General features: G+C 32.7%; 1 protein-coding gene across 1 annotated transcript in view; it reads left to right on the top strand.

The window, feature by feature from the left end:
- The window catches only part of LOC133206153 (glutamyl-tRNA(Gln) amidotransferase subunit C, mitochondrial-like), a 62,368-nt gene extending 35,667 nt beyond the window's left edge, over nucleotides 1-26,701 (top strand). The window contains exons 3-5 of the mRNA XM_061342084.1: nucleotides 25,411-25,580; nucleotides 25,679-25,782; nucleotides 26,623-26,701. Coding sequence (XP_061198068.1) covers nucleotides 25,411-25,580; nucleotides 25,679-25,782; nucleotides 26,623-26,684 — 336 coding nt within the window. The 3' untranslated portion in view covers nucleotides 26,685-26,701. The remainder of the gene's footprint in view (nucleotides 1-25,410; nucleotides 25,581-25,678; nucleotides 25,783-26,622) is intronic.
- Nucleotides 26,702-27,272: the final 571 nt, after the last annotated feature.

Genomic DNA, 27,272 nt, shown 5'->3' with positions numbered 1-27,272 from the left:
AAGCTCAGAAGGTTTGGAATCAGGTTGTCACATCCCCTAACATCAAAAAACATCAAATGCTTGCTCCGTGAATTCTTTGACTGCACAGTAAAAGTCGTATATTTTCAAAATTTTAGTAAATGGACCTGATTTTTTTACATACTAATAAACAGATAAACAAAATATAAGAATTTAATCAGATAAATGTCATTTTTCAAAGTGCACAGTAAATTTTCTGTAAATCAATGTGTCCGTAAACTTTTCTAACAATCCTCTTTCATGTATATGCCCTTAGCACTGAAGTCATTTGAAATATGCACATATGTTAACACTTGTTGTTGTATATGCCAAAATAGCAGTTCTCTCTAAATTATTTTGTAAAAATACATATATTACAAGTTCTTAATGTATTAAGGCCTGATGTGTCCATAATCCTAGATGGAAGGACTTTTATCCTTGTGTGACTGTTTAAATTTCACTATGCTGCTTATTCTTTGTCATCTCCAAACAGATGCTCTTCTGGCAAATATGGTCATGCTTGGTATCAAATTTCAGTTATCAGATGGCAGTCACACCTATCCAAAAGAAATTGAAATTTCTCATTTAAAATTAAAAAAAAAACTGTACAACTTATAAATGATAAATAGCGATGTTAATTTTACTGGAACAGCTAAGTCGAACAGTCAGAGGCTTTAGTCAAATGAAAGTCGAGTACTCGTTGAAAGAACTGCGAACGATAGTATTGTTCTCCTGCCTACCTCCAAGTCAATTTTCAGAAGTTAACACATTTGAATGATTTTTCATATCTATATAGATATCTATATGAATTTTCATAAAACATTACTTCTTTGGGAAAACAAAGAGAGATAACTATATAATTTTGGTAAAACGTGTTTTTCACCATAGAAATCAATGGAAAACCTTTTTAAAACATCTTCCCCCCCCCCCCCCCGTGAAACAAAACTTCATTTTTACAGGTAATATAAATCGGTATTTCACATATTCATACCAAAGCTTTTTGTGTTTCACGGGGGGTGGGGGAACATATGTTTACAGACAAAAACTGCAAAAATGCTCTTTTTTTTTACCAGTTTCAAAGGGGTTTACTAGTAAATCAATGTATTCTATTAATAATATATGTTTAATTTTATATGAGTAAAACATAAGAAAAGATTTAAGGACCATTTATTCATATCCAAGAATATTTTAAAATGTGGTGATGCTTTAAAGCCCGATTTCAATGAAAAATATCGTCTACCCCCCTTATCTAAAGAGCTGGAATTAGGGGTAATTAACTATTTCACACTGGTAATAAAATTATTAGTCAATTGGCATTGAACTGTTCTTTGCATTCAACAAAGATTTTATGGCCAAATTGCCATCAGTATTGAATTAAATGGGTGTAAAATGTAGGCGGGAATCGAGAATTAGCGTGCGTAGTTCTTTAAATTAATTTTTCATGTCATTTTCCTTTTTGTCTTTAAGAGACTACTAGCCTGTACAATATTTAAACTACGTTATAACCATTATACAACAAATTATTGAAACGTTTATGTAGTAATGAATATATGTATCAAATGTATTTGATTTCAAATATAATATTTACTGCCAGTGTTTTTTTTCAGTACTTTGGGACTGGGGGCTGGGGCCCTCAGAATTGGGAATTTCAGCATCAATTAGGCTAAATTGGGAATCTCCCAGAAAGCCCAATCACTTAAAAGCATTGTCAAAAGCTTTGTTTTTGTCTTTGTATTAATTTAACAAACAATTGTTATAACTAATCAAGACTATTCTTGGTATGGATTATCTAATTACTTGCATCAAGAACAATAGTGGTATGAATGACCTAATTATGAAGAAATCCAAGGTGGCAGAGGATAGTTTTTTTAATGCCAAACATGTGCCAAGGGGGTACACATGTACTTGCGATCCATAAAAACATGTACATGGGGACAGTTTTCCAGGGGCTAATTAATTACACTTCATATGCTCATGGCTCACAAATTATGTCAACAAATTACATGTAATCTGCCCATTAGAGTGCACATGTACCAAAAATGCACCTGGGGACTCCCCAAATTTTGGCTTGTTTTTCCAAGATTTGGGCCTCAGTCGCACCCATACAACCCACCCCCAGGCCCGAGCGAGCAGGATAAAACACCCAGCAGTCTGTAAATCAATGCATGTCCTAATGAAAATTCACCAATTGATATGGGGTCATTCACCTTCCCTCTGAGATACACATCTTCTTCTAAGGCCTACTGCTTTTCAGCTGAATTTCCTCTTCAACTGACCATGTGTCTTAGTTTTGCATTTACAACTCTGTATATAATAAGCGTCACAGTGACACCTACATGTTGCACATCACTTTTTTCAGCAAGCACTCTGCTACACTGCAAATGTGTCCCATAATTATTCTAATCATTCTTCTACATAAAATATCACATCAAACAGGGGATATCTCAGTTTTTCAAGAAATTTGACTGGGTCTTTAGTACAAAATTATCCCCTGCCACCTTTAACTTTCCAAATTTGCTTTTCAATTTAAACAACTTTCCATATTTAGAAAGTGCAATCAATTCTGAGTAAAAATATACTAAATATGTCTTATTTCAATGAAAAATAAAAAAGTTAGAGGCAAATAAGTGACCCCACCAATTGACGGTCAACCACCTTAACCCCATATTCTTTGTGTTACTTCAAAAATGACCAACTCCTACAATCCAAAAGAAACTATTTCTTATCAAAACAGTGTTTAATGGTAACTTTGATCAATTTCAAATGCAGCTACATATAAATTTCAATAAGAATTGCATGCCTTGATGAAATGTACTCACATGTAACACATACTCTCCTATTTTTTATGTTTTGAGAAATCCCATTTTACCTCTTAATTGCTTGAATTTATACATCTATAGCTTGTTTGCAAAAAGAAAAACTAATCTGTTTTTCAGGATATTTATTGTAATATACAAAAACCCCTCTTGCATCAAAGGTTCAAGAAGAAGTGTCCTGGAAATTGCAGCTATCTACCCTACCCCTCCAACCATTACCTGATTCTATTGAAAATTTACTGTGGAAATCTGATTTTCCTGACTGTCCTTTTTCTGAGTATATTACATTCAATTTCAACATATCTGAATGATCAAATACACGCATTTGATTCCCCTGAATATTTAAAGTGATCATCCTGTCCTTACTTGGCATTTGTGAGTAAATTTCAGGTGCTTAGTAGAATCCAATAATTACATGAAAATGTACATATTTTGGATTTTTTTTAAAATAATGAAAACTTTAAGTTCTATCACATTATGGAAGACAAATGAGGGGGAAAATGAAGAGGAGGGGGGTATTTTTTTATGTAATCATCAATAGTAAAATGGGTCTAATTTGAAAAAAAATTAAAGCACTGCAATCTTTGAATAGATGTGGTTCTGTGAACTGATACTTTTGCATACTGAGTCAGACTCATTCTTTCTTTCAAAATAATGATATTTAGTGAAATACATGTAAAATAGAGTAAGTTTATGTAATTTCAGTGATATCGCAATAATTAAGCCCCTTTAATTTTAATTAATACTAAGTAATTGCAGCAAAATTTGATAAAATATATGTGACAGTGCCCAAAGTATTATTTTAAAACAAATAAATTTTTCTCAGAAAAAAATTGCCTTACTCTGTTAAGATTTGTTATGCTGATGCTTCAAACTCTTTGAAAATGTGTACTGGGACAGGTTTACCCCCCTTGTGTTTAGGTCTCTCTACCTAAATGAATAAGAGTCAAATAAAAAAAATATGGTGAGTTTTGAAAATGGTATACATCAATAAACTTATTTAGAGAAGAATTAGACTAAATTACATATTTCTGAAAACTGGTGTTTTCTTGAAGGTGTCAGAGGATAGTTTTTTTTAATGCCAAACATGTGCCGAGGGGGTACACATATACATGCGATCCATAAAAACATGTACATGGAGACAGTTTTTCAGGGGCTAATTAATTACACTTCATATGCTCATGGCTCACAAATTATGTCAACAAATTACATGTAATTTGCCCATTATAGTGCATATGTACCAAAAATGCACCTGGGGACTCCCCAAATTTTGGCTAGTTTTTCCAAGATTTGGGCCTCAGTCGCACCCATACAACCCACCCCCAGGCCCGAGCGAGCAGGATAAAACACCCAGTAGTCTGTAAATCAATGCATGTCCTAATGAAAATTCACCAATTGATATGGGGTCATTCACCTTCCCTCTGAGATACACAACTTCTTCTAAGGCCTACGTACTGCTTTTCAGCTGAATTTCCTCTTCAACTGATCACGTGTCTTAGTTTCGCATTTACAACTCTGTATATGATAAGCATCATAGTGACACCTACATGTTGCACATCACTTTTTTTTGGCAAAGCACTCTGCTACACTGCAAATGTGTCCCATAATTATTCTAATCATTTTTCTACATAAAATATCACATCAAACAGGGGATATCTCAGTTTTTTAAGAAATTTGACTTGGTCTTTGGTACGAAACTATCCCCTGCCACCTAACATGGCTGAACAACAAAACCTGCTTGAACTTCACTGAAAAACATGCAATAAACAAACTGAATTTGATCACATATTTTGTAAGTTTTTCTTTGGGAAAACTTCCATTACATTTTGGGAAAATACAGGCATATTTTCATTTGGGACTGGGGCCGAATTTGGGCCCCAAATCAGCCCTAAAAAAATCACTGACTGCACATTTTATCTATATACAAAACATCAAACGCTCGCATTTATCCTTATTTTTCCGGCTGCTAGTACATGTACCTGTTATGGATTTCTTACCTGAAGCCATTTGAATTCGCTTGTCAGTGACCCGTGATTGTTAAACAATTAAAGTGTAACTCTTATAAAAACAAAATTTTAATTATGAGATTTTTGCAATCAATCAATACAATTTAAAAATGATTGATGTTAATATCAGAAAGAAACACCTTTGAATTATGCTCATAACCATTCCCCAATTTACATGTATTTATAAAGTTTTATTATTCTTCATTAATTGGTAGTTGCATTACATGAGATCTTATGAAATTGCAGGTTGAAACTTTACAATTTGGATCCGACATCTTTTAAAGTATGCCAATGCATGTTTGTCGAACAACAAAATTCCTTTGAACAATTAACAAAGACTGGTTAAGCCTTTCCCTGAGTTTGAACACTGATACTTTAATAAATGAACTGAGCAGATCCAATTTTTTTTTACATTGAATTTAAGAGTAGCAAATTTTAAACGAACAACCGACTTAACAAATTTTAGTCGATAGTCATGATAGTCAATATGATTGAATGATAGTCGAGTACTAAATATTCATTAACATTCCTAATGAGACCATCAAACAGAGTTCAAAGATATTGTCACATTTTCCGTGTATTATTTGTAAAAAGTACTCTATTAAATAGATGTTTACATGCAGTCAATTTTGAGGATGTAATAAAAAAATATAATATATATAGGGATTAATTAGAAGTTTTTTTTTTCATGATTTCACAAAGGAAATGCACATAACTTTTACATGTAAAAAATTATTAGGGATGGCAATGGTCAACTGGGTAACCATCTAATCAGTCAGAAATATAGTAACCGGTTTAGTAAGGGATGACGGGTTATGATTTTCATAACCGGTTAGTCGGTATTTTTTGTATAATATGTACTTTTTAAATAATATACCAGTATACATTTTTTTTTTTTTTAAATTACCACTTAGATCATGAAGATAGCATGTGTAAAACTAGTCTCATTCAAGCAGATGCTCGACTGTCTCCATAAACTCCTGCTCGTTGGTGTTTACGGAGACAGACAAGCATCTGCTTGAAAGAGATTAGTTTAAAGCTGAAAAGTTGCAATCGACTAATTAAATTATTCACAATATACAGCCACTGCAAAAACAAATCCCCATTATTTTGTCTTTACAGTAAAACATGCTTATAAATGCCAGGGACAAATAATTTTGATTCATTATAAATGTGTTCATTTTTCAGTTTAGTTTTCAGTATGTTTTAAAACCACAGGGAATGAAAACCACTTCACTATACGCTTCAATTCCTTATTTAAGTCTGTTCGCAGTAAGCGTGTTTTACTGTATAACCCAAATACCTATCCTAATCATGAAAAAATTTTATTTTCTAATTTCAAGAACTAATATTTTACTAAACAATGTTTTACATTGTAATTAAGCTAGTTCATTATCTGTAATGGTAGCCTAGTTGTAGGGCATTCATTTTGTAATCAGGAGGCCTGGGCTTGATTCTCATTTGAAGAATATATAACAATAATTATCATGTTTATATATGTAGTATCTTAGATAGTGTATTGTTGAATTTTTGCATTTTTTTTGTTTCAATCAAAAAAATAAGTCTTGGTAAAATTACATGCTCTCATGCATTTAAATAAAAGGTAAAGCAATGGGGATTCGACAATGTCATGTCAGGGCTAACAGAGAGAGACTGAACCATGGAATAGATAACAAACATCAGTGTTTGTGCGTACATTTATACATTTGCTGGTATATACATGTAAACATCAGTGCTGTAAGCAGCTGTTAAATTTTAGATAAGAAAAATTCTAACCTTCATTTCCAAGGTCCACGCCAATCATATATTAAAATGTCACCGTGAACTCTTTCATCACTCGCTACATTTATCACAGAAAACTCCGACACAAGACTGTTCATCGCTGTTAATGTGCTCGTCAGAATTTCCTCGTAAACAATTTGCGCAAGAATATATATATCCCTTTAAAACTAATGCTCCCTGTACGCAACCAAGGATTTTATGTGCTTCGTAGATGTGGATTAAATGTGCATGTCTACATACGGCTCGTACGTTAAGAAAATGTACAACTGTCAACTTCACATATTTTCTTCTCACTTTCTGTCTGTAATTCCGACTTGCATGGCTACTTCCGGGGACGTACTAAAGACTTGATATACTAAAGACCTGATATTCGACCTGATGAGTTTTCAAAAAATAAAATAATCAGATTGAGTGTTATACATGATTTATTTTAAAAAAAAAAGTATTGATTATGAAGCATTATGCTTTACTAAACTACAATTTTTTTTAAATATTTGCCAACAAAGCATCAGATCAAATCACGTTTTTCGTATATCGGGTCTTTAGTGTCTTCTTCCCACAATGCCGCTCGTGATTGTTTACATCCAGGTTACAAACAAGAGGCCCCGATTAAGACTTTTTCTATACGGATGCATTAGTAAATGTTGATTTACCTTTACTTGTGTAAATAACTTGCATTTATAAACAACTTAAATAAAAGAAAACAGAGATATCGAATCAAAACAATTTATTTAAAACACAACAACTATCTAAAACCGTACAAGCATGTGTTACGATGCCCTAAAAGGCGTGGCTGGTTTGTAGACAACTTGTTCCTGTACGATTCTCGAATAATTATTATATAGAATAGAATAAAATATAGCACGGAGCTTGTTTCTCTTTATACCACATGACAAGATTTAATATGTTAGAAATTATGTCATTCAAACTTTTTCATAATATTTTAATATTTTTAGCTATCCAAAAAATACTTTTATGACCTGCTGTCCCCTGAATATAGGGGCCAGCCCCTTTTTCTTGATGTTATCTGAAAGCTCTCGTAATTACACACAACTTTCATTCTATATGTCTTACCAAATTTTTATCAGTTTAAAAGTTATTAAACAAAAAGCAGCAAAATTTCTTGGAAAAATAATTCTTAAAACTTGCCGTCACATAGCTTCCGAATTTAAAATAATTAGCCTACAATTTTAATGTTCTGCTCCTCTGCAATGTATTAGTTACAAGTTCTCCAATTTTCATGCAAATATCATGTGTCGTTATTGAGATTTCTACTGGACAAGAGACCCTCCAAATATCGATTAAAGGGCAATAACTCATGAACGGAGGTATATATCAAAAATTTGAAAAAACTGTTTTTAGGCAATAATACATTGTATCTACCCTGAAAGTTTCATAGCAATCGGACAAAAGGTCTCCGAGAAATCGCCTGCTGAAAATCGGCGGGAAAAAAAAAAATAATAATAATAAGAAACAGTAGAATAACAGAAGGGTCTTCCGAAGGAAGCTCGGAAGACCCTAATAAAAGTGAAAAAGAAACCTAAGAATAACAAGAAGGTCTTCCGCTGAAGACGGAAGACCTTAATAATAGTGGAAAAGAAACAACAGAATCAGTAGAAGGTCTTCCGTTGAAGACGGAAGACCTTAATAAACAGTAGAATCACTATAGGTCTTCCGTTGAAAACGGAAGACCTAACTAGATGAGATCTCGTTGCGAGCAACGAGTGGGTCTTCCGTCCGATTTTTGATAAGATGAGATAAGAGTTTGACTGAGATTTTCGTTTAAATATAATGATATAAATAAATTGTTAAGACGAACAATTTTGCATTAATAATGTTTAACAAAATATTGGTCATTAAAGGGTTATAGATTAAAGATTTTTGTGATAAGCATTAAGCACGGGCACTGATTTTATACTTAATTTTCACAAGGTAATAATGAAAATCTAACAGATACATGTACTTCAGTTAGGGATGTCAATTTTACTCAGACAGCTTAGTCGAATAGTCGGAGGCTTTAGTTGAACGATAGTCAAATACTCGTTGAAATTTAAATTAATTTTTCATGTCAATTTTCCTACTTGTCTTTAACAGACTGCTAGCCTGTACAATATTTAATCTACGCTATCACCATTACATACAACGAATTATTGAATCATTGACATTTACGTAGTAATTTAAAAAAGTATTCTCGTATGTATTTGATTTCAAATATAATATTTTATAATATTTACTGCACATTTTATCTATATATACAGAATATCAAACGCTCGCATTTATCCTTTCTTTTCATGCTGCTAGTACATGTACCCATTACTGATTTCTTACCTGAAGCCATTTGAATATGTCTTGTCAGTGACCCGTGATTGTTAAACAATTAAACAATTAAAGCGTAACTCTTATAAAAACAAAAATAAATTTTAATTATGAGATTTTTTGCAAACAATCAATACAATTTTAAAATGATTGATATTAATATCAGAAAGACAGTGGGAATAGGTAGAAGACACCATTTAAAGCTGTTTCTTTCTGATATTAATATCAATCATCTCCCAACCCATACCAAAATTAAGTACAAATTAAGTACGCAAAAAAGTACAAAAAAGGTCACAAAAAGTATACTTTTTTCGACTAAATTTGGAACAAGGGATTTGGTCGTTCCAAATTGAGTCAAAAAAAGTATACTTTTTTGTGCTTTATGAGAACTTAGGTTCTTGGTTACAAAAAAAAAGATCATAAAAGTATACTTTTGGTACATTTCTATATTTGAGAAAAGTACATCAAAAGTATAATACGCCACTTCCGAGATACGTTTCCTACCCGATTTTTACATCACGCAAAAGTGAAATGTAGGGCATGTTTACTTCCGTTTTCATCGTAAACGATGGCGTCATTAGATACAGACTGCGATTACGACTATAATTTCAATTCTTGGCAAGTGCCTATGCTGAAAGACCTTTTATCCCGTAAAGGTATAGCTTTTTCAATATATTTAAAACATCATTTGATAAGACTTTGTGAACTGGGAGTTGAAATTCAGAAGTGGCAGATGATTACAGGGTGGTGATGTCAAACTGTTGGAGATAAAGTTTTCCGAAATATAACAAGTGTTTATAGGTGGTCTGAAGATCTCATAAAACTGCCGAACATTGAGATTTCCGATGTTTTCATAAAACTTTTGAACGATGGCTGGAGTACGTCATTCTCGGTTGAAAACATAGACAGAGACAAGACAGTGGATACAGACTAAAACAACCACATTGATGAAGTGAAAGTGTCCCCCGTCTGATGATTTTCAGTACATCAAGTGTGACACAGTTCCTGAGACTAGCCAGATGCAGATCCGTACAAGACCTGGATATTTGTTGAGGGCAATGGACAGATTCACTCAGGTGGATGTAGTGTAAATATTCAGGTTTTCACATTATGACTACAGATTCTCCAGTAGGATTTAAAGCAATAATTATCAAAAATGTTATTTCATAAAGATATACTAATGTTCATAAAAAAAAAACATACACAGAGGGAGCCCTGTCTTAGCCTACAAGCATTTATGATTATGTAAATTGCTCAATACACTATTCATGTCATGGAATTTCATATTCAATACTTCGATCATCACTTTGAACAAAAGTTCTCTTGATTTTAGAGATGATGGGTCGTGTAAGCACTGTACGGCTTCGATATTTGCTGTGGCTTCATTCTGTGAGAGGCACAAAGACTATCACACTCAAGTCGGAACAGATATTCCATGTGTTTGGGACAATTTTTTAAGCCTCATGTCATCTCATCCTGTATTGGCCAATTACATAAATCTACAGGACTATACAGGAGAAGAACCTGAAGTTAGCACTCACCATTCAATAAACAACCCATGCAAGTCCTTGAACAACCTCTATGAAAGAAATTGAAGAAAAAAAATTGTTTCAGCTCCTGTGTTTTTACACAAAATGTGGATTTTTCTGTGAGCAAATACATTAAGATCCTTTGATATTTGAGGAAATTGTACAAAAATGTGAATATTTCTTCAACAAACATTTGAAAGTTGCAATTATGTCTCTCTAAGTATAGCAGAGTAACAAATTTGTGAATGAGATAAGCATGTAATGCATACTAATTTATGGCATTCTTGATTATAACAGTGAGGAAAAACTTAAAACACTTTTGGTCTAAGGTACAGGCTTCATTAATATTCATAATTTATTGATGGCAGAATACCTGAACTGATAAATATAAATTAGGAACAAACAATAAAATATTTCAATCATCATGATCATATGATTAAATTCTTTCAAAAATAAATACAATATGTACATTACAGTTTGTATCAGACCTGGGGTAATGGTAATGCATTGTAATCATTACATTTTTTCAAAGTAATTGGATGTAATGTGTAATGGACTCATCTTTCAATTACAAGTAATTGTAATGTTATGCATTAATTTAAATAAAAAAATGTCAGTAATGACCATTACCTTTAAGTTACATTTTGGTTTTAAATCTCTCTTCATTATTGAATCTGAAACAAATAAAGGTCACTGAGAGGTTTTTTTGTTTTATTTATAATGTTAAAGTCTTAAAATTAAAATCCTATATCTTACTTTAAAAAAAAAAATGTTTATTCAGTGGTGATTGACAGACATACTAAATAATTGTTTTGATGGAAAACTTCTTGAAAAGACAGTTATAAAATCAATTGAAGAAAGCCAGAATTTTTTTTGAAAAAAAAAAAGAAATCATTAGGTTTCGAAGAAGCCACAAAACAAGTGACATTAATACATTTATTTAAAAAAAAAGGGAGGAACTAACATCAGAGACTCAACAAAACTACAACATTAAAAGTGTTCCGATCCACTTTCTTTGTCAACTGTAGATCATGGTAGATTGGTAAACTACATGAACATGATAAATGAATACAAAATCCAAATACCACTCTGACTTACAGACCTGAGGGAAAGCATATCAACCAAAGTATAGATATAAATTGTGTGGTCATAAAATTTGTGTTTTTCTCTTATAAAATGTAATGTGTAATGTAATTCAAAAAATTTCAAAGTAATTGTAATTTAATGCATTACATTTAAAGTAATTGACCCCAGGTCTGGTATATATTAAAATGCCTTTATGGAATGAACATTCATATATATAAAAAAGATCTTATTCTTTTGATTTGATTTACATGTAAGCACTTGTTTCAGATGTCATATTATGTGCATAGCTACTATTCATGATCATAGAGCATTCATGAACAAATCTTTGGATAGTACAATTACATCATCATATGTAGATCATTATTCATTTGTCAAGTGGTGATACAAGAGGGAGTGATTCCAACAAGGCACTTGAATGTGTTATGGCTCTTATAGTTATTGTATGTTTGATGCTGTGCCGTAGGGGTACGTGGCCGCTGAACAAACATCTCTGTTCAGTCGATTACTCTGAACTCTTGTCCTAGGAAAAGCTTTCTTGAACGAGTGTGGCATGAATTTCCTTACTTGTGCTCTTGAAGGCCATTTAATTTGAGGTCCAAATACCTATATAAAATACATTTACATAGTAATACTTTTCAAAGTCAAAATACTAGTATTCTGTGTGAATTATATTAAATTATTTGTGAATCTTAATAAATAAACATATATATAATATATTTACCAATTACCAGTAATTAATTTATTTAAGGAAATAAACCATTTGTAATATAATAAAAAATTAAGATATTTTCATTAAATATTAACAATATTTAGATTTTTATTTGAAACTTAGACAAATTAGTGAACTTGCAGTTTGAATCTTATATTTCTTAGTAACACACCCTATATATGAGATTAATCCATGAGCTAAATATTTGGTATACCTGCCTCTCGGCTACCCCAAAAAAGTTAGCAAGTAAGGCCAAAGTTTTTTTTTCGTTTGGTTTACGATTCCGCCGACCCTAATTTTCACAAATCATGAAAATAAAAATAATGGATTTTTTTCGACATATTTTTCCGGCTTTTTCTCAGCTGAACTGGTGGGTTTTAAATTTTAGAATGCATCTTAGTCAAATAAGCGCTTATAAATATATGAGACCTTTACAAACATTTAGGTGACCGTAAATAAACACATGTGCTAACCAAAAATGGCGGCTCTGTCATGTAACAAGGTAATTCCTCACTAAAAGCAATGAGACACACTTAAAGAACTTTTTCTGCATGGAAGTGAATAAAATCTTGGATAAATGATCCCTTTCTCCAATTGCAATGTCTCAATTGGCTAAATTCATACCGTAATATTGGAGAGTGTATGCCCAACCCTGATCGACCTAGCAGACACGGATACACCTATAGATAATAAGGATTTATCAGTGCCTTCTCAGGGGCCAAAGTTCGGCCTATTCCCAATTGAAAATGAGTTCAGTTTTTCCCAATTTGGCAGTATTTTTTCTCAATTGGTGAACAATGCTTTTATTTTTAATTATCTTGGAAAAACACTAAGTAAAATTGTCAGATTGTCTGAAATTTTAACTCATTTAGCAAAGCTACAGTCATATCACATGTTTAAAAACACTGTAAAATCATCGCCAACTTTTAATCCGAATTTCCTCTGTTTTTCTAAAAAATGATGAAATTGTGTAATTATATAGATTTATTAAGTTATTTCCACCTACTCATTTGATCTGCAAGTTAATGGTAAGGACTTAAGGCATTATTTCAGATAGAAAAATACATTTTCAATGCATTAATACATATTATAAGAGGACTTCTAGAAAATGTGTACTTAGTATAATTTTTTGCAGGAGGTTTATAATCTCCGGAAACAGATACTATAATGATCTAAATTGAAATCTCATACACACATGTACATATACTACCCTAAGTTGTATAAATGCTTTATACTCATTGAAGTCCATTTTACTTTTATTAGTCTATTATTCATGTAATTGATTTTGTACGAATAAGATGGATCATATTTAATTGTCATTTGGTTGCCCTAATTAGAGTTCGTGCTGAAATGTTAACTGAATTACCCCTGAGTACATGATTTAAGCAACATTTTTAAAAAATTTTGCAATTTCATCAAATAATCGATAATTTTTTCCCAATTCCCCAAAAATGGTGTTTCCCAAAATAGGCTGATAAATCCATGGATAATAGTTAGGCCAATTTAGTGTTGAGAGATACATCTTAGTTGAAGCAACGTTGACTGGTATATCACTGGATAAATTCAAATGTGTATAAAACATCTGTTAGTTTATAGAAGTAAATTCAACATACAAATCTTTGCAAATTTCATACTCAATTGAGATTAAAGCCCTTTGAATTACTAATAAATAATGAGCATTGCCTACTGTGCAGGTAAATAACAAACATTTAAAGAAGGACTTGATTGAGAAATTATTAGGCTTTTTTGCCGCAGGTTGAACAATAAATTTGATAGCTGCATGATCAAATTATTATAACCTTTATTTCAACGTCAATTACTTTTAATATTGTTAAACACTTAAATTGTATTTTTCTTCAATCTAAATTTAACTTGAATTTGGATCCTTATTTTTAGTTTGTGGGGAAACATGTACCAAGGTTTATAACACATCACATATCACTGAAGAGCACAAAATGTTGAACATCATGAACCAAGCACTGATTGACAAACAAAAATCAGAACTATATGTAAATGAAAATGACATTCAGTCTTAAGTTAGAAATGAATTAAAATTAAATAAAAAGAGTTATGTGATCTAGACAATAAAACTTAAAAGTACTATTGACGTGTATTATTTTTATTAAAATAAACATTGCTGTTATTTTAAAATGAAATTGTTGAATCCTAAATTATTTTTATTTTTATTTTTCGACCACCCAATGCATTTTTTTGAGACAGAAAATCGTAAACCAAAAAAAAAATAAAAACTTTGGCCTAAAGAGGTGTTGAAACCAAGTCAAATTCTGAGGAGTGTCATCAACTCAAGAATTCTTCGAATCTAGTCAGCTTCCTGGATGGCCCTGTTTTTTTTACAATGACCCTCTTCACACTTCTTCTCTGTTGATGTAGAGGCATATATGTATATTCATAGCGGTTGTATTCGCATATGCATGCTGACGTTTTTCTATGGAGGTGGTTTCTATTTTGGAATCTTGAAATTGTAGCGACTAAATAGGGTGGGGATAGGATTGTTTTCAGTGAGACAGCCATCTGCAAAATGTAGGGAACAAACGGAGTGGTATCGTTCAGGGGAAAACTCCTCATCTCGAAAGACCTGCTGAGGCCACTGCCTTCGTAATTTGAGTTTCCTCTTAAAATTGGACGCCTTGCATCCAAGGATAAGTGCCTCAACTGGCTTCCCGTCTGCTGAACACCCTGGCAAAGAACACCAGTAGTGGCTGGTAGTATCTGTGTTCTTCCTTTTTTTAAGACGTCGAATAATTTCGTCTGCTTAATATTTCGTTGCGATGTAAACATTCGCCATTACAATGCCCAACATTTCCTCATTATCACATGACTGCTGTGTGTAAAAGTCAGCCGTAAACCACGATTCCGGCGTATCTCGAAAGTTCCGTATTGGAAGTACAGAAAAAGTATATTCTTAAAACTAACATACAAAAGGACAAAAAAAGTACATCTGGAAAAAAGCACAAATTTTTTTTTTATAAATTTTTTATTTATTTATGTAATTGCAAAACATATACACCTCTCTCTCCCACTCTCATACCTGTTGGACAGATACATACACATACATATATATATATATATATATATATATATATATATATATATATATATATATATATATATATACACACAAATAAACATAAATACCTGATATACAATTATACATAATCATTCATAGTATTAAGAGTTACTAATAGACACATTAAAAAGACATTTCCACTTGGACCATCTATTTTTAGCTCACCTGAGCCGAAGGCTCAAGTGAGCTTTTCTGATCACATTTTGTCTGTCGTCCGTCCGTACACCTGTCTGTCTGTCTGTCCGTCTGTCTGTCTGTCCGTCCGTCTGTAAACTTTTCACATTTTGACTTCTTCTCAAGAACCACTGGGCCAATTTTGACCAAACTTGGTACAAAGCATCCTTGGGTGAAGGGGAATTTAAATTGTTAAAATGAAGGGCCAAGTCCCCTCACAAGGGGAGATAATCAAGAGAAGACAAAAATAGGGTGGGGTCATTAAAAAATCTTCTTCTCAAGAACCACAGGGCCAGTAAAGCTGAAACTTATATGGAAGCATCCTGGGGTAGTGTAGATTCTAAATTGTTCAAATCATGACCCCCGGGGGTAGGGCGGGGCCACAATAGGGAATCCAAGTTTTACATTGAAATATATAGAAACAATCTTTAAAAATCTTCTTCTCAAGAACCACAGGGCCAGAAAAGCTGAAACTAATGTAGAAGTATCCTGGGGTAGTGTAGATATAAATTGTTAAAAGCATGACCCCCGGGGGTAGGGCGGGGCCACAATAGGGAATCCAAGTTTTACATTGAAATATATAGAAAAAATCTTTAAAAATCTTCTTCTCAAGAACCACAGGGCCAGAAAAGCTGAAACTAATGTAGAAGTATCCTGGGGTAGTGTAGATTCTAAATTGTTAAAATCATGACCCCTGGGATAGGATGGGACCACAATAGGTGTATTACATGGGGGAAAGTCTGGTGAAGAACAGCAGGGCCAAAGTTACTCAGGTGAGCGTTGTGGCCTATGGGCCTCTTGTCATAAAATGTATTTTCTGACATTTTTTCTTCTAAAGTATAGTAATTGTTTAAATATTTTGAAATTTCATTAAAGACAATATTATTGTTTTTTCTTGATTGTTGAAATAAGTATTTCTTCACCAACAGGATTATCAAATTTATTACCATGTGATCTTTTTCCAGATAACCAAAAATAACAGTTTTCACATCAAATTCAATTCTTTTACCAGACTTTTGAAAAATCCAATCTGACAATTCTAGCCAAATCATAGAAACCTGTGGACAGTAGAAAAATATATGCTTAATTGATTCTGGTTCTAATTTACATATTGAACAAAGTGGTGAATTTTTAATTTTAGACAAATATAAGTACTTATTAGTACCTAATATTCTATGAATAATTCTATAATAAAACCACATAAGTCCTGAGTCTTTTGTTATCAATTTAAAGTTTGCATAAACATGTTTCCAGTTGAAATTTGACTGTAACTTTAGATCAGTGGCCCATTTGTTTTCACAAATTGGTTGTGCTGTATTTTGGACATTAAATAATCATAAATATTTCTAGATCCTTTCTTGTTCTTACAAAGTATTTTTATAAATTCAGGTTGATATGGTTTGACATTAGTATTATATGACAATTGCTTAATATTTGGCCATACACTCAAAATACTTTGCTTCAGACCCTCATATGTGGTAAATGGTAACATTTGTGATACTTTCATAAGTAATAAAATTACCTTCTATATCGAATAAGTCTTGTACTATGTGGAACCCTTTATCAAACATTTGCTTACGAAATACATATTTATTTTGAATCTTTATTTTATTATTATACCACAGTGGTTCACACAATGGATTTAAATTAAAACTTTCTAAAAATTCTGCAAAATAATATAGAGCTTCTTTCCAAAAAATATTTTGTGTGATTTTTGCCCTTTGTTTACTGTATTCAGACCCAACACTACATAACTTGGTAATATTACATCCTGTAATTTCAGAAAAAATATTACACCAATCTAAATCAGTTGTTAAAATTCTCCTAATCCAAGTTAGCTTAAGAGATTTAATAAATGTTTCTATATTGGTCATTCTACATCCACCATTTCCGAAATCCAATTGCAGTGTTTTTCAAGAAATTTTATCAATTTTGTTTCCCCATATGAATTTGTATAAGGTTTTTTCAAAATTCTGTATCCACTGCAAACTTGGTTTTGGAAGAGAAATGAATAGATGAGTAAACTTTGATAGGAACAAACTTTTTACTACTGTTATTTTTCCTAAAGGGGTAATATTTCTTTTTGACCAATGGTTTATTTCTTTCTTAATAAGTTTAAACTTCTTATCGAAATTAAGTTCCTCCATGTTTTTAAGATTTGCTGTATACGTTATACCAAGAACAGTAAAAGGTTCAGTAGTCCATTTTAATCCTGTCTCTATACAGACTGTATTTCCTGTGTTTATATTAGACCCAATCCAGACTGCTTTTGTTTTTGAAATATTTGGCTTTAAACCTGAAAATTTTGAAAATTGAAAAAGAAGATCCAGCACACTTTTAAGACTCTTTTCTGATCCATCAAGAAAATGAACTGTGTCATCTGCATATTGTATTAGACAAACTTTTTCCTTCCCAATTTTAATGCCTTTGATATTTCTATTCTGTCGAATCATGTGTCCTAAAATTTCTACACAAAGATTAAAGAGGTAAGGAGATACTGGGTCACCTTGACGACAACCCCTACCAATTTCAAAAAAAATTGAAAAAATACCATTCTGAATAACACATAGATTAGCTTTATTATATAATACTGAAACCCATTTAATAAGGTCAGGACCAAACTTAAGAAATTTCAAAATATTAAACATAAATTTCCATGATATGGAGTCAAATGCTTTTTCAAAGTCAATAAGTAATATCATACCAGGAATATGTTTTTCATGTGCTGTATTAATTACATCATAAATCATTCGTGTATTCTCTCCAATAAATCTACCATTGATAAAGCCTTTTTGATTTTGATTAATTAAGGAGTCAAGAACCTTTTTAAGTCTATTTGCAATGCATGCAGATGCAATTTTATATGTTACATTAAGGAGAGATATTGGGCGCAATTACTAAGAAATTCTCTCGGTTTATCTCCTTTTGGTAAAATGGATATAATACCTTAGGCCTGTTCAACAGAGCGAACGTTCGCGAGCGCTCGTGAACATTCCTTTTGGAAAGATAAGGAATTCTGGCGAGCGCTCGCAAACGTTCGCTCTGTTGAACAGGCCTCTTGTTTCTGGGTTACTGATAGCTCTCCTTTTAAAAAACCTAAATTTATTGATCTTGTTAAAAACTTTCCTAGATCCTTCCAGAAAAATTTGAAAAATTCTGTAGTGAAACCATCGCTACCTGGACTTTTATCATTTTTCATATCTTTTAAAGCAGAGAGGGCTTCCTCTTGAGTTATGATACCTTCCAATGTATTAGACAAGTTTTCGTCCAAAGTATATATATCTTCTTTATTGATAATGGTTTCTAAGTCTACATCAATTAGCCTGTTGTCGCATGTATATAGGTTTTTGTAAAAAATTTCAATTTCTGATAATATTTCGGATTGGGAAGTAATAACACTACCATTGCTTTGAGTAATTTTGCTTATAGTTTTATTAACATAGTTTCTTTTTTCCAAGCTAAGGAAATACTTAGTAGGTTTTTCTCCCTCTTCAATCCATTTTAATTTTGTTCTAACAAATAAACCTTTAATATATTCTTTACGATATTCTTCAAGCCTATTCTGGGCTCTATTTAATTTTTCAACTATTTCATGTGACTCATTGTCATTTCTTAAGGATTCTAAGTACTTAATTTCTTCTTCAAGAGCTTTAATAGTTTTATTTTTTATTTCCTTTTTTCTAGAGCAGTAACATATTGTTGCACCTCTTATGCATAATAATAACTGTTAATAAAAAAGTTGATCATCAATGTAAAAACATAATTCTTTGTCCTCCACAGAGCTAATTGCTGAGGGGTTATAAGGAGTGACAGCATATTGTAACTTTAGTTTTTGAATTGTTTCCTTAACACAATTGATATAAACATGGTCATTTAAAAGAGAATTGTTGAATTTCCAAAAACCTTTTCCTCTTAGAAATTTAGTGAATTTGATGTAGAGTTCAATCAATGAGTGGTCAGACCTGTACCCTGACTTTATATCCACCTTATCTACTAATGCCATCAATTCATTAGAAATTAAAAAAAAAATCAAGTCTCGCTTTTTTTGTAGGGTTAGTCTTAAACCATGTGTACCTTTTTCTCTGTTCATGTTTTACTCTCCAAGGATCAGTCAGACCATGAATATCTTTCATATTTATGACGATATCTCTAGCTTTTTTATTATTTATATTAGTGTAGTTAGCACAAAAATGTATGAAGTACAAAAAAAGTATACTTCCAGAAAGAAGTACAGAAATGTATGAAGTACAAAAAAAAGTATAAATCCAGTACAAAAAAAGTATACTTCCAGAAAAAATTACAGAAATGTTTGAAGTACAAAAAAGTATACTTCCAGTACAAAAAAGTATACTTCCAGTACCAAAAAAAAATATACTTCCAGAGAAAAGTACAAAAATGTATGCAGAAAAAGTATAAAAATAGTACTTGTTTAGATTGATGCTTAAAAAAGTACAATAAAATGTCAAAATTAAATGAAAATACGAAAAAAGTATACTTTTTAGTTGGTACAAAAAAAGTAGGGAAAAAGCAACCCCACCCCCCCCCCCACCCCCCGCCCCCCCCACCCCCAAATAAATATATAGCAAATAGCCCCCCCCCCTTTTTTTTTTTTTTTTTTTTTTAAAAATGCATATATTATTTTGAAAGAACAATGAAAAACCTCAGAAATGACCATTAAGCTCAGGTATACCAAAATAAAACCAATTAAAGGTACAAAATTGTATTTTGAAAGCATGAAATTTTCACAAAAATATGAAGTATAGGGAAAAAAATCAGAGAAACCGGAAATCGGGGAAATCTCTATGAAATAGTAGCTACAATTCAAATATCTTAAATGCTAGCTTTTATCAAAATTCAGAAGCATGAAACCCCACATCTTCATTACATTATTTCATTATTTTCAGTACTAATTTTCCATAAATAATTTAAAGAATATATTGGAACATTAAATCATCAACAGGATTATAATTTTGTAAATAACAAGATCTGATCCTTTATAGTCTAGTAACTTATAATGCATGGTTATGTCACTGATTGATCAAGCTCACAGATCATCTGCGCTCCTTCACAGTATAGTCATCCCATCTTTCCCTCCCGTTTGAATTTTCTTGCTGACACAGTTCAGTGCACTAACCTTTGACCACATAGCAGTGTTAATGTCACCCATTTTTTTCACTGATCTTCATTTGAATATGCTAAATGATTTCAGCCTTCAAGTACTTTTCCTTGGGTTCTGCAAAAAAAAGTTAAATAATCAAAGCATAATTTTTTTTCAGTTTTAAATCAAACATGTTCTCAAAAAGCAGAATTCCTGTGCTTAATACATGGCAGACTGACATATAGAATCATTAGCTCACCTGAGCTGAAAGCTCAAGTGAGCTTTTCTGATCACCCGTTGTCCATCGTCCGTCCATCCGTCTGTAAACTTTTCACATTTTCGACTTCTTCTCAAGAACCACTGGGCCAATATTAACCAAACTTGGTACAAAGCATCCTTGGGTGAAGGGGAGTTTAAATTGTGAAAATGAAGGGCCAAGTCCCCTTCAAAGGGGAGATAATCAAGAAAATACAAAAATTGGGTGAGGTCATTAAAAAATCTTCTCAAGAACCACTGGGCCAGAAAAGCTGAAACTCATGTGGAAGCATCCTGGGGTAGAGTAGATTGTAAATTGTTCAAATCATGACCCCCAGGGGTAGGGCGGGGCCACAATAGGGAATCCAAGTTTTACATTGAAATATGCAGTAAAAATCTTTAAAAATCTTCTTCTCAAGAACCACTGGGCCAGAAAAGCTGAAACTAATGTAGAAGCATCCTGGGGTAGTGTAGATTCTAAATTGTTCAACTCATGACCCCTGGAGGTAGGGGGGGGGGGGGCACAATAGGGAATCCAAGTTTTACATTGAAATATGTAGTAAAAATCTTTAAAAAATCTTCTTCTCAAGAACCACTAGGCCAGAAAAGCTAAAACTTATATGGAAGCATCCTGGGGTAGTGTAGATTGTAAATTGTTCAAATCATGACCCCCAGGGGTTGGGCGGGGCTACAATAGGGAATCCAAGTTTTACATTGAAATATATAGTAAAAATCTTTAAAAATCTTCTTCTCAAGAACCACTGGGCCAGAAAAGCTGAAACTTATGTGGAAGCATCCTGGGGTAGTGTAGATTGTAAATTGTTCAAATCATGACCCCCGGGGGTAGGGCTGGGCCACTTAGGTAATCCAAGTTTTACCTTGAAATATGCAGAAAAAGTCTTTAAAAATCTTCTCAAGAACCACTGGGCCAGAAAAGCTGAAACTTATGTGGTAGCATCCCGGGGTAGTGTAGATTCTAATTGTTCAAATCATGACCCCTGGGGGTAGGGCCGGGCCACAATAAGTACTACCGGGGGGGGGGGGGGGAGGAATCAGGTGAAAAACAGCAAGGCCAAGGTTACTCAGGTGAGCGCTGTGGCCCATGGGCCTCTTGTATATTCAGTTTAATGTTCAAATAACTTGAAAACCAATTAAAACTAAAAATTCATATGTGAAAATCCAAAAAATTAACCCCCGATCATCCCTATCACTTATAAAATTTTAAAATAAGTCTTTTCAGTGCATGAGTATATTAAGGACAGACAAACCTACTAATTTGATATGTCTTTTTTGTATTTTACAGAAATCAAATTAGATTAATATGTACTTACGGATGATAAGATACACTTAAATTGCTGAAGCATTTTCCTATGGCTCTGCATGTTAGTGAGATGCTCAATTGGCAAAAAATGCATGCATGCACTGCTGAAAATTATAAAAGAAAAATCAGGTAACTTGAATGTTTAAGAACTTCTCCGGCATTATATCCACACACAACATTTAATTACTTTCATTTTTTTAAACCTGACAATGATTTTAAAAAATTGTAAAGTGAGTTTGATATCCCTGTCTAAATTCCTAATGTTATTTCAGCAAATAGAAAAAATAATCATGTGTCTCAATATTATGTTTATATAGCCCCCCCCCCCCCTTTTAAGTTCTTTTCACCCTGGAAAGATGATCAGTATAACTATCCAGTTCAAGTTTAAAATTTTTCAGATACATGTAAATGCTGATACTTTTTGCTTGTTTAATCAACCACATGATTATTACTACCCCTTCAATCCCCCCCCCCCCCCCCCCACCACCACCACCCACAACACACACACTTTTCTACCTTTTAACATGTTTAACAAAAATCCATTACTTTTACAAACTTTAATCTTACAAAATTCAGTAGATTTGATATGTATTTTTTTTTTACCATGCCAAGACTTAGCTAGGCTACAGTAAATGTTACCAGATACTGACCAATGCTGACTGTATTATAAACCTATTGCATGAATTATACTGAAATATTTGAAGAATTGAATATGTCAAGGAACTAAATGATTCATGTTACACTGAGCCAGAGAAAAAGCATGATTCAGCATGTTAACTAAAGTTTATATACATCGTCATACTGATCAAAACAAACCAGAAATTGAAGACACAAATGTCCACAATTACGAAAAATCTACATTGAAATTCTCCTCTGAATACATTTCTAAAGTGGTAAAATGCATTTCCTGCTAACAACATATAAAATTTAAATATAAATATAGTCTTACCGACTTCTTTATCTCCTTTTTGTTCTCGGCATTTCCATCCCACCAATTTTCAAATCGTCTCTGAAAAAATCCGCGCTTCGTTGTTGACCAATCGTAGACTTCGTAAGAGTCACGTGATCAAAAAAGGAAATAAATAATTACTAAATTAGTTCATAAAAACACCAAAAATTCCCGTAATAATGTTTTTTAAGTCATCAAATTTATTTTAAAGCCGTTTTCTGTGTAATACTAGTACTCGATAGGTAGCTTTACCATCATCGTGATCGCCAGTTCGTTTTATGATCGTCGTCGCCATTTTGTTTGTTTGTTTGTTTTTTAACTGAAATTATTTTATTTAATAAAGCCACAAGAAATTCTGAATGCCCTTGTTAACTGCTAAAACATCCTAATCAAACTGGCACAAGTCTTCATTCTCAAAAAAGTATACTTTTTCTGACCTTTTTCTAAAAAGCACAAATTTATATAGTATAAAAGTTGCATTAAAATATACTTTTTTGTACTTTATTTTAGTATGGGAATTTACATGTATTTACAAATTCGTAACAGCTGTTTAATTATTCTTCATTAGTTGATAGTTGCGTTATATGACATCTTATGGTATTGCAGGTTGAAACTTTACAATTTGGATCTGACATCTTTTAAAGTATGCCAATGCATGTTTGCCGAAGAAAAAAAATCTTTGAACAATTAACGAAGACCGGATAAGCTTACTCACGAGGACACTAAACACTGATACGTTAATAAATGAGCTTTGCGATCCAATTTTATTACCTCTAATTTAAGATTACTATTAAGTAGCAAATTTTAAGTAGCAAATTTTTAACACATAAATGAATAACCGACTAAAAAAGTTTTAGTCGATAGTCGGTATGATCGAACGATAGTCGAGTACTCCAATATTGGTTGACATCCCTAACTTCAATATTATGAATATTAAAAAATAAAAAATAAATATATGAATAAGAACAAGTGCACATTTTTCGTCTTTACTTTTTCATGTTTTTGTGGACAGTCCCATTTGTCTACGGTCTATCCCACTTTAAAATGAGATAGCCCAATGGGCTATTTCATTCTCCTGTTTAGTTTTGCACACTGGGTTGCTGTTGCTTTGCAAGAATATGATTGTCAAGCGGAGCCGTATGTGGCTGTGTATTGTCAGATTAAAATACAGCTGCAGGATGCTGCAATACTAGAAAGGCGTGTGCAGGTAGAACATCGTTAGAGTACCTTTCTCCATTAAAGTTTTGAACATGAACCAAATCAGTCTTACTTTTATGTAATACTGTTTTTCATCTCATTACACTACCACCATCAAATCTATCAATGTCCTGGAGGCAGTTTTCTATTAAATGTTCATTACGAAGCTTATGCACTCTTAAACTTACAAGGGGTTTTGTGATAAACATTCTGGACTAGTAGTTAAACTAAAATGTTCAGCGGTGTTGCTGTGGCCATACTCTGTTGATCTTAGAACTTTGAAGTCGACATTTGAGGTGTTGTGGGTCAGAACAAAGGCATAAATAATCCTCTAGCAACAATTCCAGATTTCCGTAATCAACTGCAAATGGTCTTGTAAGATGTTCTGTGCAGTTCAGGGATAGTTAATGCCGTTGATGACGTCATTGTGAAACATTAATGAAAATAACGTAAACCACTGAAGCGATCGTCTGCTGCTGATGTCACGCATGGTCCACCATATTTTTGGCAAACATTGGGTGTTCCATGTTAATGGTATTTGTTTCTTAGGTTAGATTAATGGTGCTGTGCATAACATTAAAACCTCTTGCAATTGTAGACTGTGGTACACATGCTTCCAGTCGCCCATTTTCCTTTTTGTGATATGCAACATTCAGATGCAGCATTTTTAGATAGCATCAATTTTTAGATAAAACCAGAATCAAAATATCGAGAATCCCAGCTTTTGATAGCCCTTTTGTGCCTGAAGGAATTGCACCAGAAACGAACAAATGAAAATTGAGAATTTTTTTTTTTTTAGCATTTTTTGTCTTTTTGTCTGTCAGATTTGTGGAATAGCTGTACAATTACTATATTATCATGTAACTTTAATATTATTTGAAATAACATTGTATACCCCGCTCAGTACTGAATTTGGTTTGGTCACATTATTTGACAGTCACGTGATAAATGCATGTAATGTGTACTGTATGTAGGTCACAAACAAATTTCAATATTGCAAGGGCATACCCTAGTTGATGTAAACATTAGAGTATATGGTTTGAGATCATATTATGACAAGTATTATTCTAATACTTTTCCTTTATAGGAACCAAATATAGACAAAGAGATTGTAGACTTACTGGAGCGCCTATCTTTGGTTCAGTTTAATAATCTGGAGGCTGTAGATCGCTTAAATAAGGCTGTGCAGTCAGCAAATCAGTTAAATGCAGTCAACACTGATAATGTTGAGCCAATTGATTCAGTTCTAGAAGATAGGTACCACATCATTTATGTACAGCAAATAAGTATCTATACTATAGATGAGAAAAATTAAATAGCCATTCATCCATTCATGAGTATTCTTTATTCATCAGAAAATTGTATTTGAGAGAAGACACTGTAATGGATGGAAATTGTCTAAATGATATCTTAAAGAATGCATCAAAAACCATTGAGGACTATTATGTTGCTCCACCAGGTATATGAAATATTCATTTTTTTGAAAGCTAAAAATAAAAGTATACTGGATACTTGTATTAGGTTTTATTTCATAAAAGGCATGTTCTCTGATTTTTAGCTCAACTGAGCTAAAAGCTCCAGTGAGCTTTTCTGATCATCCGTTGTCCTTCATCAGTCCATCCATCTGTAAACTTTTTACATTTTCAACTTCTTAAGAATCACTGGGCCAATTTTATCCAAAGTTGCTACAAAACATCCTTTGGAGATGGGGAGTGTAAATTGTTAAAATGAAGAGCCATGCCCCCTTCAAAGGGTAGATAATCAAGAAAAGACAAAAATAAGGTGGGATCACTAAAAAAATCTTCTTCTCAAGAACCACAAGGCGAGTAAAGCTGAAACTTTTGTGGAAGCTTCCTGAGGTAGTATAGTTTCTAAATTATTCAAATCATGGCCCCAGGGGGTTAGTATGGGCCACAATAGGGAATCAAAGTTTTACATTGAAACATATAGCAAAAATCTTTTTAAAAAAAATTTCTTCTCAAGAACCTCTGAGCCAGTAAAGCTGAGCCTTTTGTGGAAGCTTTCTGAGGTTATGTAGATTCTAAAATGTTCAAATCATACCCCCAGTGTTAGGGTGGGGCCACAATAGGGAATCAAAGTATTACAAGAGGAAAAATCTGATGAAAAAACAGAAGGCCAAAGTGACTCAGGTGAGTGATGTGGCCCATGGGCCTCTTGTTTGATCTGCCAGTCTTCAAGTTTATAATCCAGAATATCACAAGAAAATGTAAGAATGATTTTTATTCACATCTACCATAAAATTTTCTGAAAGTAATTACTTCATCGCTTTGTATTTCAGGAAATATTCCTCTGAAGCAAAAGGATAGAGATTATGGAAATGATTATTCAACAAATCAATAAATCTTTACAGCAAAATATATTTGCTTTGATTACTGGCTATGTGTGCTTTTTATACGCCCGTCTTTAGATGGCGTTCATGTCCGTCTGTCTGTCTGTTAGCTTTTCTCGTGTCCGGCTCATAACTTTAATACTATTAGGCATAGGATTATCAAACTTTGTCAGCTGATACTTCTTGGGTAGAAGGTGTGTCGCGCACTAAAAGTAGGTCGTTCTGACCTTTAATTAAGATGGTATGACCTAATATGGAAAAATCCTGTCCGGCTCATAACTAGAAAACTATTAGACTTAGAATCATCAAACTTGGCCAGTTTATGCATCTTAGGTAGAAGGTGTGTCGCGACCTATTTCAAGGTCACTGTGACCTTTAATTTAAGTGAAATTTTAAAAAAAACCTCTTTTTACTATTAAATTACACAATCCCAAAAAATGTAAAAGTGTTGCAGTATCCTTATTAAAAAAATGTTAAAATCAAGAAATAATAATTTTTTTCATTATATACTTCACAGCAATCTATAACAAATATAATGTTACAAGAGAAATTCCACCTCTCCCATGGGTGTAATTATCAAGCACTGGTCAAGGAGAATT

The sequence above is a fragment of the Saccostrea echinata genome, unplaced genomic scaffold (genome assembly GCF_033153115.1).
Source record: "Saccostrea echinata isolate AGI-Se365-2 ecotype Australia unplaced genomic scaffold, CSIRO_AGI_Sech_v1 ptg000054l, whole genome shotgun sequence".
Classification (NCBI taxonomy): Eukaryota; Metazoa; Mollusca; class Bivalvia; order Ostreida; family Ostreidae; genus Saccostrea; species Saccostrea echinata.
The sequence above is the reverse complement of the archived record's forward strand: the minus strand, read 5'-3'. Positions and strand labels throughout refer to the sequence as shown.